The sequence below is a fragment of the Bombina bombina genome, chromosome 1, assembly GCF_027579735.1.
Source record: "Bombina bombina isolate aBomBom1 chromosome 1, aBomBom1.pri, whole genome shotgun sequence".
In the NCBI taxonomy this organism is placed as follows: domain Eukaryota; kingdom Metazoa; phylum Chordata; class Amphibia; order Anura; family Bombinatoridae; genus Bombina; species Bombina bombina.
Genome location: NC_069499.1, coordinates 1,227,965,224 through 1,227,978,705, shown reverse-complemented (window position 1 = coordinate 1,227,978,705; position 13,482 = coordinate 1,227,965,224). Strand labels below are relative to the sequence as shown.

At 38.2% G+C, this 13,482-nt stretch overlaps 1 protein-coding gene across 2 annotated transcripts in view; it reads left to right on the top strand.

Moving 5' to 3' along the window:
- Window positions 1-13,225, top strand: part of LOC128647790 (receptor-interacting serine/threonine-protein kinase 2) — a 248,823-nt gene extending 235,598 nt beyond the window's left edge. For both annotated transcript variants that reach the window (XM_053700516.1, XM_053700522.1), the window contains exon 13: window positions 9,677-13,225. In XM_053700516.1, the coding sequence (XP_053556491.1) occupies window positions 9,677-9,957 (281 nt within the window). In that variant the 3' untranslated portion in view covers window positions 9,958-13,225. The remainder of the gene's footprint in view (window positions 1-9,676) is intronic.
- Window positions 13,226-13,482: the final 257 nt, after the last annotated feature.

Sequence of the window (13,482 nt, the reverse complement as noted above, 5' to 3'; positions counted from 1 at the left end):
TGAATATGCTGATCCACACATGAGGCACCCTCTGTTTTAGGTTTATTTTATATATTCATGTTTAAATTTTTGAGGTCCAAGAGTGGCTTCCTACGTTCGTCTGTTTTGATTTTATTACTAGCTCCATTCTTCCCACCGAGTGTACCCAGTAAACATAGGAAAATATATCCCACTAAAATCCTACAATCCCAAATAGTACATATAATTCTAACTTAAGTTCAACCAATTAATATGTTACTACTTTAATAGTGTTACTTATGTTATAGATATATTGTTTATAGCGCTACGAAATCTGTTGGCACTCTACAAATAACCAATAATAATAATAATAATAGATCATCTCAAGCCTTCATAATTTTTTCGCTACTAGATAGGCTAACTTGTTTCAGAAGAGGCTTCAAGAGTTTGTTATATATCCTATACAAATCGAGATTCGCCATTTGAGAACCGAGAGTGGTCCTCCATTTATTCATGGTTTCCTTCTTTAGATTGGTGCTGTCTCTATAACAACTAGGGGTTCAAAAGTGCCCTCATAGAATATCTAGAAGGCGTATAGTCCTACAGGCAAGAATGGTGTTCCTCTAATCTTCTGTAATATGTTTACTTAGCCTAGCTTTTATTGGATGTGTATATGGAAATGATTTCTCTGTATAGCTTTTTTTTACATGGTTGCTTTGTATGCCTTCAATTGAAGGCATATTTCTACATATATCTGATAGTAAAGTCCCAGCGAGTGCTTCTTTTCTTTCGTTCATATGTACTATGCTTTGAATGCACCACAGGCGGATTGTACATGAAAAGTGCGTGCGGAGCTCTCTGGACTGATATATATATATATATATATATATATATATATATATATATATGTGTGTGTGTGTGTACATATGTATTTATGTGTTTATATGTGTATATATCTCCGTAAATACCTATATACACATATAAATACATATGTACACATATATAGACACACACACACACACATATATATATATATATATATATATATATATATATATATATATATGTATATTTTTAAATACATATACATGGTTGTGTCTCAATGTTAAAGCCCTTTCCCTGCCTTTTTTTTTTCTAAAAACTGATAGAGCCTTTAAAACTTTTGTGTGCAATATAATCATTTTTATTAGACAGTGTTATTATGAGTATAAGTTCACTTTGTAAGGTATTTTCGATGTGTTTTGCGAAACAGTTAATCAAATCTCTGAAGTCGCAGTAATGATTCTTGCGTAAATCAGGATTGCGCTCACACGGTCATGTTTACTTTCAACTTATACCTCTTTTCCCTCAGATGCAAATATTTGTGCTTCACTCGTAATCTAGCCCATATTCAATAATTATATATGCGTATATATAAAAAATGTGTCCTTATAGAAATGACTTGACCTGAGTATGGGTCTAAAATACGTATATCTATAGTGCTGAATTTCCTCAAAAATAAATACGCGAGAATACCTAGAAACAAAAAGTGTACATTGTGCAGTATTGCTACAAAACCATATTCTCCAAAATTACAATAAGGCTTATTAAAATAAAAATATAATGATTGTGTTAAAGAAAAATCTTGAGCAGCACATACTAAATACTGTAGTATGGCATAATAACAAAAAGTAGGAGACCCCACTCAAATGGATCCTGATTTTATAGCAATTTATTTCACAAGATAAAAAGCCCAATGTGTCACTAATATGTTATACCCAATGCTATCATACCACCCCTCTTCCTTCTTGCCTTCTCCAATTGGACTATTATGCCTTTTAGAAAATAGTTGTTTTTTAACATATTAAATTAAATACTAACTTTAAAAAAGCTACAATTGATAATAATAGTTAAAGGGGCACTCAAGTCAAAATTAAACTTTTATGATTATGATGGAACACACAATTTTAAACAACTTTCCAATTCACTTCCATTACTAAAATGTGCTCAGTATTTTTATATTTTCTTTCTGAGTCACGAGCTCCTACTGAGCATGTGCAACAATTCACATAATATACGTATATGCATTTGTGATTGGCTGGTGGCTGTCACATGATACAGGAGTGGAAAAATATATAACTTTGAAATTTGTCAGAAAAAAATCTGCTATTCATTTGAAGTTCAGACATAGGGGCCGATTTATCATTGTGCGGGCAGGCATGATCCGTTGTAGCGGATCATGTCTGCCCCACATTGATAAATGCTGACAACATACATTGTCGGCATGTATCATTGCACAAGCATTTCTCGTGAAATGCTTGTGCAATACCGCTCCCTGCACATTCGCGGGCAATCGGCCACTAGCAGGGGGAGTCAATCATTCCGATCGTATCCAATTGGGATGATTGCTGTCTGCCACCTCAGAGACGAGAGCAGCGGTTTTATGACTTCTTAATTCCTGATTCCGGCGAGCCTAATAAGCAGGTTGACTGCTTAATAAATCGGCCCCTAAGTGCTATTGCATTGTCTTTTTCACGCATTTGTTGATTATGCAAATCTACTCTATTTACTGATCCTATTTATTAATAATGCTATAATTCTTATAATCATCACTTTAATGAATGGTTTTCTTTTTTAAGACACGATGAGTTCACGGATCATCTTAATTACTTATGGGATATTCACCTCCTGGTCAGCAGGAGGAGGCAAAGAGCACCACAGCAGAGCTGTTAAATAGCTCCTCCCTTCCCTCCCACTCCAGTCATTCTCTTTGCCTACGTTAGTGATAGGAAGAGGTAAAGTGAGGTGTTAGATTAGATTCTTCAATCAAGTGTTTATTATTTTTAAAGTAGTGCCAGAGTGTGGTGCTTTGTTCTAGGGTGTAGCCGTAGTCAATGTCAGTCTCTTCAGTAGAGCATTGGTGGCTTTAAAGCAATGGGAACTTGTGGGACATAATTCTCACTTTGCCTCCCATGTTACTGCTGCCCTTACCAAGAAAACCTGAGGGGTTTTATTCAGGATTTTCGTTTATTTACAGGACCATGGGAGGGAGAGGACCTCCTAAACCTGGGAACTGCCTTGCTGCCAGGCAGAAGATGAGGTAAGTGCTGACTTTATTTCTGGGGATAGAAGAATCTCAGAAAAAGTTTGGGCACTCTATTAATTTAGACCTCATTAAATTTGGGCTTAGTTTCTCCTAGTCTATCAGGAGACGTTATGGCAGCTAGAACGCATGCACTGGGTGTCATGTGTCTCACTGCCAATCTCATTTTTTTTAATAGAGCTGACCGTGAGTTTTAATGGAGTGTGTCAGAATATGTGCTCTAGGGTTTTTTTCTGGCTTGTTACACTATCGGACTGAACAGCTGTGGGAACTAAAGAAGCTGTTCAGTCTGTTTTCTTGCTCCCGATTGTTATTCTTAGAGATAACAGACCGAACAGCTTTTGTTTTACATTGCAAATTTTGTCGCCTTTACTGAGACTATGGCGACTGGGAAATGGCTTGTTTAACGCCCACGAGGGGCGGAGCTTATAAAGGGCGCCAAGATTTTCACTCCTTCCTCCTTTTACTTGTAAAAATCGCAAGGAGTGGAGTAATTTAAGTTACAATGTGCGCCTTGCAGAAGCCGCTTCCTCCCTTTCACTTCCGGTTATTGGAAGAAACAGGGCCGCAAGGAGTGGAGTAATTTAAGTTACAATGTGCGCCTTGCAGATGGCGCTTCCTCCCTTTCACTTCCAGTTATCGGAAGAAACGGGGCCGCAAGGAGTGGAGTAATTTAAGTTACAATGTGCACCTTGCAGATGGCGCTTCCTCCCTTTCACTTCCAGTTATCGGAAGAAACAGGGCCGCAAGGAGTGGAGTAATTTAAGTTACAATGTGCGCCTTGCAGATGGTGCTTCCTCCCTTTTACTTCGGTTATCGGAAGAAACGGGGCAATACTTGTCACAGTTTTTGCGCTTAAGACAGCGCTATAGCAAGGACAGGACTGGTGTGGAGAGGTTCTCTGATGCCTCAGCTGAGTCAACCTGAAATGTAGAGAGTGTTAAGCAATAACAAAATTCTTCTCATGCTTATTCAATCGTTACAGTAAATGCTTGCTGTATGTTGAATTTTACTATCAACAGGTTAAGTCTTATCAATTATTCTGCCATATGCGGGTCAGATTGATTAAGTAAGGGTACATTACATTTGATAACACACATGCGGTGCCCTGCGGTTCCCTGCAAATTCCATCAGTAGTTGATGCGCAAGATATAGTTTCTTATTTAATTCTTCTGCCATAAGAGAGGCAGATTGATTAAGGAGGTGTACATTGCATGTTCTATCACTCACGCAGTGCTCTGCGGTTCCTCACAATAAGCCCTTCGGGAATTGCTGCACAAGACATCACTTCGTTAATGTCATGGCGATATATGTGAACAAAGGATTATCGTTTCTGATAAATTCTGCAATGTTTGCATACTAATTTAACTTACCCCTGCTTACAGAAATAAAAAGTTACTTTTTAAAATTTAAAAGCCAGTAACATTTTTTATGTGTTAATTTTGTTAAAGAATCCATCCTTTACGATTCAAGGTGATCCAAGAGGCCTTGCTAGAGGTCTCTTGTCTTAGACTTTGATTCCAATGCGTTTCTATCAATCGGCTTCTATTTCTCATTTATTGAGAAATCTTTAGTTAATGAGGATAGACTTGTTCCAATCTTTCTTCTGCTAGGCACATACTGCTTAGGAGCATAGTGACAATGGTCAAATATACAACAAATTTCTCCTAAAGCATTACATAAAATGTATAGCCCAGATGGAGTTGCCCTACTTTTAATACATTGCCTATTCCTTTTACCCACGCTGTTGGTAAAAAATTGAGCAGGAGGTCTTCTACACTCAGAATAGTGTGAATGATTCAGTGATGTTTATTTCAAATGTTTCTTCCCTGCAGCTAAGGGGGAAGTTTTTTTAGGTAATTCCGGACAAGGAATTCTCTGTCTCGAATGAGGTAAATTCCTTATCTTTATTAGGATTTTTCCCCCCCTTTTTTTCTTCCCCTTCACTTAGAAGGAGGATATCCAGGGGAAAATAGAATCCCCTCATTGGTCTGTTTTTTAACGCAAAGTATAGTAGTTCCTTTGGGACTCTAGGCAGATGATGGACCCTATGATTAATAGTTAGAGGGTCTACATTGTCAACCTGTGGTTTGTGTGACTTCTGTTTCCAATGCGGTGTCGTACTGGCTTGTTGCATTGCCTATTTCTATGGACAGACATATCTTTCGGAATAGGGAAAGGGCCTTTAAGTGAGTAGGCCTCTTTAATGTAATTTAGTGGAAAGGGAATTTCTTTTATTCCTCCTTCCAAGCACGGAGTCCCTATTGGCTTAGAATAGGGGAAATCAGTTTAAGAAGCTTGCTGCTGTCACAACATGAAGGGAGTATATCTGAACCGTAAGGGGGCAGGTTCTCCTTCTCAATAAAGTTTTGTTTCTTATCTGTTCGTGGTTTCCAAGAAGAGTTAAAGAAAATAATAATAAAAAAAAAGGGGTTTCTCTGGATACCATCTATCAAGATGGAAACAATTCGTTCCATTCTTCCTTTGATCTAGGAGGATCAATTTATATCAGGGATTTAAAGGACACGTATCTCCATGTTCCCATTCACAGGGATCATCACAAGTTCTTAAGGTCTGTTTTTCTGGATAACCACTTCCAGTTTGTGGCTTGCCACAGCTCCCAGGATCTTCACAAAGGTTCTGGGATCCCTGTTGGCAGTGCTTCATTCAAAGGGCATTGCAGGGGCGCCTTATCTTAACGACTTTCTAGTTCAGGTGCCGTCCTTTCAGTTAGCAGATCCCACACGGACTTTGTGTTGTCCTTCCTAAGATTCCGCGGCTGGAAGGTGAATTTAGAAAAGAGTTTCTTAATTCCAAACACAGGGGTAACTTTCTTAAGAACCATAATAGACTCTCTGTCTATGAGGATTTTTCTGACAGAAGTCAGGAAATTAAAGATTATAGATTCTTGTCTAACCCTTCAGTCCACTCCTTCGACCATGAGTGGCTCAGGACATGGATTTATTCAGGCTGATGGTGGCAGCAAGGAACATCATCCCGTTTGGTCGCTTCCATTTCAGAGCTCTGCTGTTTAACATGCTGAGACTATGGAACGGTGATTTTTCAGACTTGTCCCCTCGACTTCTTCTGGAGTCCCTTGGCTCTCTACAATGGTGGTTGTCTTGGATCATCTTTCCCAGGGAACATGCTTTCGCAGTCCTTCTTGGGTGATTGTGACAACAGATGCCAACCTTCTAGGGTGGGGAGCATTCGGGGGCTCTTTAAAGGCTCAGAGAATTTGGACTCCATCAGAGTCTGCTTTACCCATAAACATTCTGGAACTAAGAGCAATCTACAATGCTCTTCTGGCCTGGCCTCAGTTAGCCTCAGCACAGTTTATCAGTCGGACAACATAACTTCAGTGGCCTACATCAATCATCGGGGGTGGGGGAACGAGGAGTTCCTTGGCGATGACAGAGGTATCCAAAATAATTCAATGGGCGGAGGTCCATTCTTGCTGTCTGTTGGCGATCCACATCCCAGGGGTGGACAACTGGGAGGCGGATTTCCTGAGCAGGCAGTCTTTTCATCCGGGGGAGTGGGAACTCTATCCGGAAATGTTTTCCAGCCTGACTCTCAAGTGTAGATATCATGGCATCGCGACAGAATACCAAACTCTCGAGATACGGGTCAAAATCCAGGGACCCCCAGGCGGAACTGATAGAAGCTCTGGTGGCCCCTTGGACCTTCAATCTAGCATACCTGTTTCCTCCGTTTGCTCTTCTTCCTCAAGTAATTGCTCAAATCAACCAGGAAAGGCGGTGATCCTCATAGCACTGACCTGGCCTCGCAGGATTATGGTATGCAGATCTGGTGGAGATGAGATATCTACCACCTTGGAGACTTCCGTTGTGGAAGGACCTTCGGATTCAGGGGCCCTTCCTTCTTACAATCTAGTTTCTCTGAAGCTGACTGTTTGGAGCTTGAACACTTAATCTTATCCAAGCGGGGGTTTTCTGCTTCGATCATAGAGACCATGATTCAGGCTCGTAAACCTGTGTCTAGAAGAATTTACCATAAGATTTGGCGTAAATATCTTTACTGCTGTGAATCCAAGGGCTACTCATGGAGTGGAGTTAGGATTCCTAGGTTTTTATCTTTTCTCCAAGAAGGTTTGGAGAAAGGTTTATCGACGAGTTCCCTAAAAGGTCAGATCTCTGCATTTTCTGCTTTGTTACTCAAACGTCTGGCTGATGTCCCAGATGTACAATCTTTTTGTCAGGCCTTGGTGAGGATCAGGCCTGTGTTTAAACCAGTTACTCCTCCATGGAGTCTTAATTTAGTTTTCAATGTTTTTCAAGGAGCTCTGTTTGAGCCTATGCTTTCCTTAGATATTAAGATATTATCTTGGAAGGTTTTATTTTCCATGCAGATAAGGTAGTTTTGCGTACCAAATTAGAATTTCTTCCTAAGGTTGTTTCTGATCGGAACATTTATCAGGAGATTGTTGTGCCTTCCTTGTGTCCTAATCCTTCTTCTAAGAAGGAAAGACTTTTGCACAATTTGGACGTGGTCCATGCTTTACAGTTTTACCTGCAGGCGACTAATGACTTACGTCAGTCTTCTTCTTTGTTTTGTGGTTTTCTCAGGAAAACGTAAGGGACAGAAAGCTATGGCTACTTCCCTTTCTTTTTAGCTGACAATCATCATACGTTTAGCATATGAGACTGCTGGACAGCAGCCTCCTGAAAGGGTTACAGCTCATTCCACAGATAGGTTCTTCAAGTAGTGGTGCCTTCCGTTTAGGTTCCCTGTCTTGTCCCTCCCTTATCATCTGTGTACTCTAGCTTGTGTATTGAATCCCATTAGTAATTAAGATGATCCGTGGACTCATCGTGTCTTAAAAAAAAAAAAACCTGATAAATGTATTTCTTTTTTGACACAATGAGTCCACGGCCCGCCCTGTTCTTATAGACAGGTTATGGGTTTTCGGAATCTTCAGACACCTCTGCACCTTGGCTTTTTCTTTTACCTGATAACTTTATTTCTTTTTTGACACGATGAGTCCACAGCCCGCCCTGTTCTTATAGACAGGTTATGGGTTTTCGGAATATTCAGACACCTCTGCACCTCGGCTTTTTCTTTCTCTTCCTATCTTTGGTTGAATGACTGGAGTGGGAGGGAAGGGAGGAGCTATTTAACAGCTCTGCTGTGGTGCTCTTTGCCTCATCCTGCTGACCAGGAGGTGAATATCCCATTAGTAATTAAGATGATCCGTGGACTCATTGTGTCAAAAAAGAAATACATTTATCAGGTAAGCATAAATTTTCTTTTTCTTAAATTTTAGGAATATTAAACTTTTTTGACACATGGTATATTAAAATGTACTTTTTTTTTTATATACTTGGACACGTTACTGTCCATCAATAAAGATGTGGAAGTTACTCTTATCAGCCAGTGAGAAGCCTGTCCCTAGGGATGGGTTGTGCATAAACATACATACAATTTAAATTTTATAATCTTCATAGTCATTTAAATGTAATCTTTAACGTGTATAAATAGTGCTATTTTATGTGTATGTTAGAAATGTTTGAGTTCAATGTCCCTTGTGACATTGCTTCTGATGACCACTAAATATGCAAATTAGTTCACACAAAGAAATAATATTTAAAGGGACATGAAACCTACATTCAGATAGAGAATACAATTTTAAACAACTTTCTAGTTTACTTCTATTATCTAATTTGTTTCATTCTCTTGGTATCATTTGTTGAAGTAGCAGCAATCCACTAATGGTTTCTTATTGAACTCATGGGTGAGCCAATCACAATCGATATATATGTATATGCAGATACCAATCAACAGCTAGAACCTAGGTTCTCTGCTGCTACTGAGCTTTCCTAGATAAAGCTTTCAGCAAAAGATAACAAGAGAAGGAAGCCAATTAAATAATAGAAGTAAATTGGAAAGTTGTTTAAAATTGTATTCTCTATCTGAATCATGAAAGAACATTTTTGGGTTTCATGTCCCTTTAAAGTTGAAAAGTCTGTACTGGATATGTGAATGCAGTGTAATAATAATACTAACCCTTTAACTTAAAGTGGCAGTCTAGTCAAAATTAAACGTTGATGATTGAGATAGGGTATGCCATTTTAAACAACTCTCCTATTTACTTTTATCAATGTGCTTTATTCTTGTGGTATTCTTTGCTGAAAGCTAAACCTAGGTATGTTCATAAACTGATTTTTAAGCCGTTGAAGGTCATCTCTTATATCAGTGCATTTTGACCGTGTTTCACCAGTTGACAGTACTAGTTCATGTGTGTTATATAGATAACATTGTGCTCACTCTGTGAAGTTATTTATGAGTCCATACTAATTGGCTACAATGTATGTCTGTCAAAAGAACAGAGATAAGGGGGCAGTCTGTAGAGGCTTAGATACAAGGTAATCACAGAGGTAAAAAGTATATTAATATAACAATGTTAGTTATACAAAACTGGTGAATGGGTAATAAAGGAATTATCTATCTTTTTAAACAATAAACTTTTTCAAGTAGACTGTCCCTTTAAGTAAGAAAACAAGATAACATTTTCTGTCCCTGTGTCCTCTGATTGGCATTTAAATAAAATTAGTAAATTATACTCTTGTTACTCATAAAGTGATGTGCTTTGTGCTTTCTTCTACTTCTACCTAGGTATTTCCTGGAGCAGTTCTGACAGTCTGATCCTATGTCGGGAAGACATCTTGCACTCGATGACAGAGGGACGGCTCAATCAGCTGTTGGATACAATCTTTTCACAAAACTTGTTCTGTAGAGATGAGTATGAAAATGTCAAAGCAAAACCGACACTGACAGACAGAACTAGAGCATTCCTGGACACCTGTCAAGAAAAGGGGGAGGAGGTAGCTAATGCAGTTCTGCTGACGCTCAGAAAGAATGGCTTCACTACTGGTTTTTATAGGAACCCCGCCTGAACAAGGAGATGGACCATGGTGGAACTAACCAGCTTGCAATATACAAGCCCAGATTTCCCTCAGATATGGGCACTTGACACCTTATTTATTGACTCAGTTATCCTGACAGTGTTAGAGATGGATCTTTGGATCATTATAACATATTCCAATTTATCTTCCTAAATCAGGAAATGATGCAGCAAATAGGCCATACAGGATTTTCCACAAGAATAAGATCGCCAGGAATAGATGAGATTTCAGTGAGTGTTTTACTATAATCTTGAAAAGTCTAAATATTAAGCAACATACCTGGGCTCAGTGTAACATGTGAGAGAACCACTGTTAAATGGGGAAAATACAAGAGGTGAGAGAAGCTGGAAGACAAGAGCAGTAATGATGTGAAGAGTCAAAAAAAGAGTCAGAGCCAGAGGAAGACAAAGGCAGAAAGAAAGTTGAAGGCAGGAATAAGATTATAGGTTGGGCAAAGAGAATATGGAAGGGTATACAGGATGCAGGGAAGATAGATAAGCATGGCAAGGGGAAATAGATATACAGCACAAGGAGGTAATAGCTAATCCAGAAGCACTGCTACAGAATGTGCAGAAAGACATAAGGACAACAAATGGTGTAAGGAGAAGCAATGAGAGCATGAATGAGGTAAGGAGAAAGGGATGAGTGCTATGATCATGGCAAAGAATGAAGATGTGAAGAGATGAGTTGTGCAGATTGCCTTGGTAAAGAGAGAAGATGATTTGGGCAGAACAAGGAAGGCATGAGACAGGCACAGCATTTATGGTAATATGGCCAAAGGAGGAGGGGTGTTAAACTGGTTGAGTGGTCCTTGATCTATTTATTTTAATATGCTAAAAGTGGTCTTATAACATGTTTACAATTCCACAGTACAATTTAACATCATCACAGTACTGAACCAAGCTGAATTTCTATTTATACTGTCTATTCAACACTAGCCAGAAACCTCTGTGATTCCTACCGAAATTTAATCTCACTGACCCAAAGCGTACACAGTGCCCAGTGCAAAAAAGAGCTTTGTGGCCAAATTAGCAACTCTTGTGAGCTGCTGGTGCAATGCCGCCCCCTGCAGATTTACGGCCAATCGGCCGCCAGCAGGGAGGTGTCAATCAACCCGATCATACTCGATCGGGTTGATTTTCGGCAATGTGTGTCCGCCTGCTCAGAGCAGACGCTTTAGACCGCTGCTTCATAACTGCTGTTTCTGGCGAACCTGCAGGCTCACCAAAAACACTGGCCCTCAAGTTCCATCTGGAGCCTGATAAATGGGCCCCAACGAAGTCTTATCATCATTACCAACATTTGAACTCCCATACAAAACAAATAAGCTCAAAAAAGAACCCATTGGCAGAAAGAAAGGACTGGTTAACATTGTTTGTCAAGACAGCTAAATGGCAGACTACAGCTAAATGTGAAATAGAACTCTTTAGTATTATAAGTAGAATTTTGTTATATTGTGGTCATTTTAATAAATGTACTATATACCCATGATAATAATCTATGGTGGGCTTCACACCCTACAGAGCATGCATTTTAAAACCAGAAGGCTAGCGCACTGATTTAAAGTGACATAAACCCATTGTAAAATAAATTGTTTCTGTTTAGTAGAAATTTATGGAATATACATTATTTATTGTGCCTGTTTTTGCTGTAAAATACCTTGCTTTTGTGTAAATATTTGTCCCATGCTCCTCATAGAGCCCTAAAAGCAAACTGTGTAACCTAGATTTTTTTTTTAAATGCTGCAAATTGCTTAAATCAGCTACATATTATGCAGTGATTGTTTAGAGCAGTAGACATAATTTATAGCTAGCTGTTGATGGACATAATTAAAGGGACAGTAAAGTCAAAATTAAACATTCATAATTACGATACAGTATGCATCTTAAAACAACTTTCCATTTTATTTCTATTATGCTTTTTGTGTTGTTCTCTTTGTATCATTTGTTGAAGAGTAAATCTAGGTTGGATGATAGGAGTTTAGGAGCATGCACGTGTTGTTATTATATGTCAGCAGTGCTTGCAGCAATGAAATACATAGTAGCAAACACTGCTGCCAGATTGCTAAATACATGTGCCCGCTTCTTAGCTCACCTACAATTACTCTTTAACAAAGGATGTCAAGAGAACTGAGCAAAATTAATAATAAAAGTAAATTGGAAAGTTGTTTAAAAAGTCATGTTTTATCCAATACATTTGTGTTTAATTTTGATTTTGCTGTCCATTTAAGAGACATATATTCACTCACCAGCTTTCAAATAGTCTTGTAAATTATTAACAGGGCGACAATTTGAACTGCTTTAAACCTATTTGTTTTGTTTATAGACCTTTTGCCATTCAGTACTTATTTGCTGATATAAAATATGTTTATATAAACATTACTTTAATGTCTCTTTTGTCTTTGTATTCAACAACTGTACAACTGTACACACTGCGCACTGGTTTCACAAAGCCATTAGCTCCACTGTCAATACTCAGAGTGTTTGCTTAAAGTCTCCAATTGCCTGTCAGTATTTGTTTGATTTGTTGAATTGCTGTTCAAACACAACCGGCTGATTCATTTGCATACATGATTTTGAGACAACTATTAGCACAATTGTCTGCATTTGCACTGTTGTTTTATAAAATCACTATTTGTTTCATTACATTATTATGTTTGTTTGTTTCTTGCTTTTTCATGTTTTTAGATAATATCTTTCTACTCTGTTGATCTAGTGCTTTATAGTTCTGCTGGGCCGAGTCCTGAAGGGATATTCTGTTCTGATCTAGGTAGTTTCCAAGCGCAAAGCACTGATCTAGTAATGAAAAGTTAAAATCAATTAAGTATAATATTTAGATTTTAAAAAATGTATACTGGTAGTTTTGTTTATTCTTGTAACAAAGCTTTGGACAAATAGACCCAACTTTTTAGACTACAATGTCTCCATGGAAAACACAGTTATATGGACATGACATTGTATCTCTTATCATTTCTGTACATATACTGTTTTTTTTTTTTTTTTCTATTTGTCTACTTTTATTTTGTTTTTATTTGCTGAAACTCTTTCACCTCTTACTGCTGAATTCTATCTTACATAGGGGCTGTGTTGTAAATAGTACTAATAACTTATTTTAAACTCCTTGCTGAATAAGGTATTATTGTGCTTCTTGTTGTTTAATAAACTATGGCTGTCTTATAAATATTTTACATATTTTTTGTGCATTTTGGGCTGATCCACTGTATAATGACTTTGTGCACAATAAATGTTTTATACATACATATTACTGTAAATGAATAACTCTTTTAATCCAACAAAGCAGATTCTGTTTTCGAAAGATTAGAGAAATCAGCAATTAGTACACAAATCTCTGTATTTTCCACATTCCAGATCCAAACGGATAAAGCTAGCAGAGGAAAGGTTAATTAGATGAAATTTAAAGGGACAGTGTACACCAAGGGGCTTAATTATCACTGTGCGAGCGGACATGATCCGATATTGCGGATCATGTCCGCTGCACATCGATAAATGCCGACAG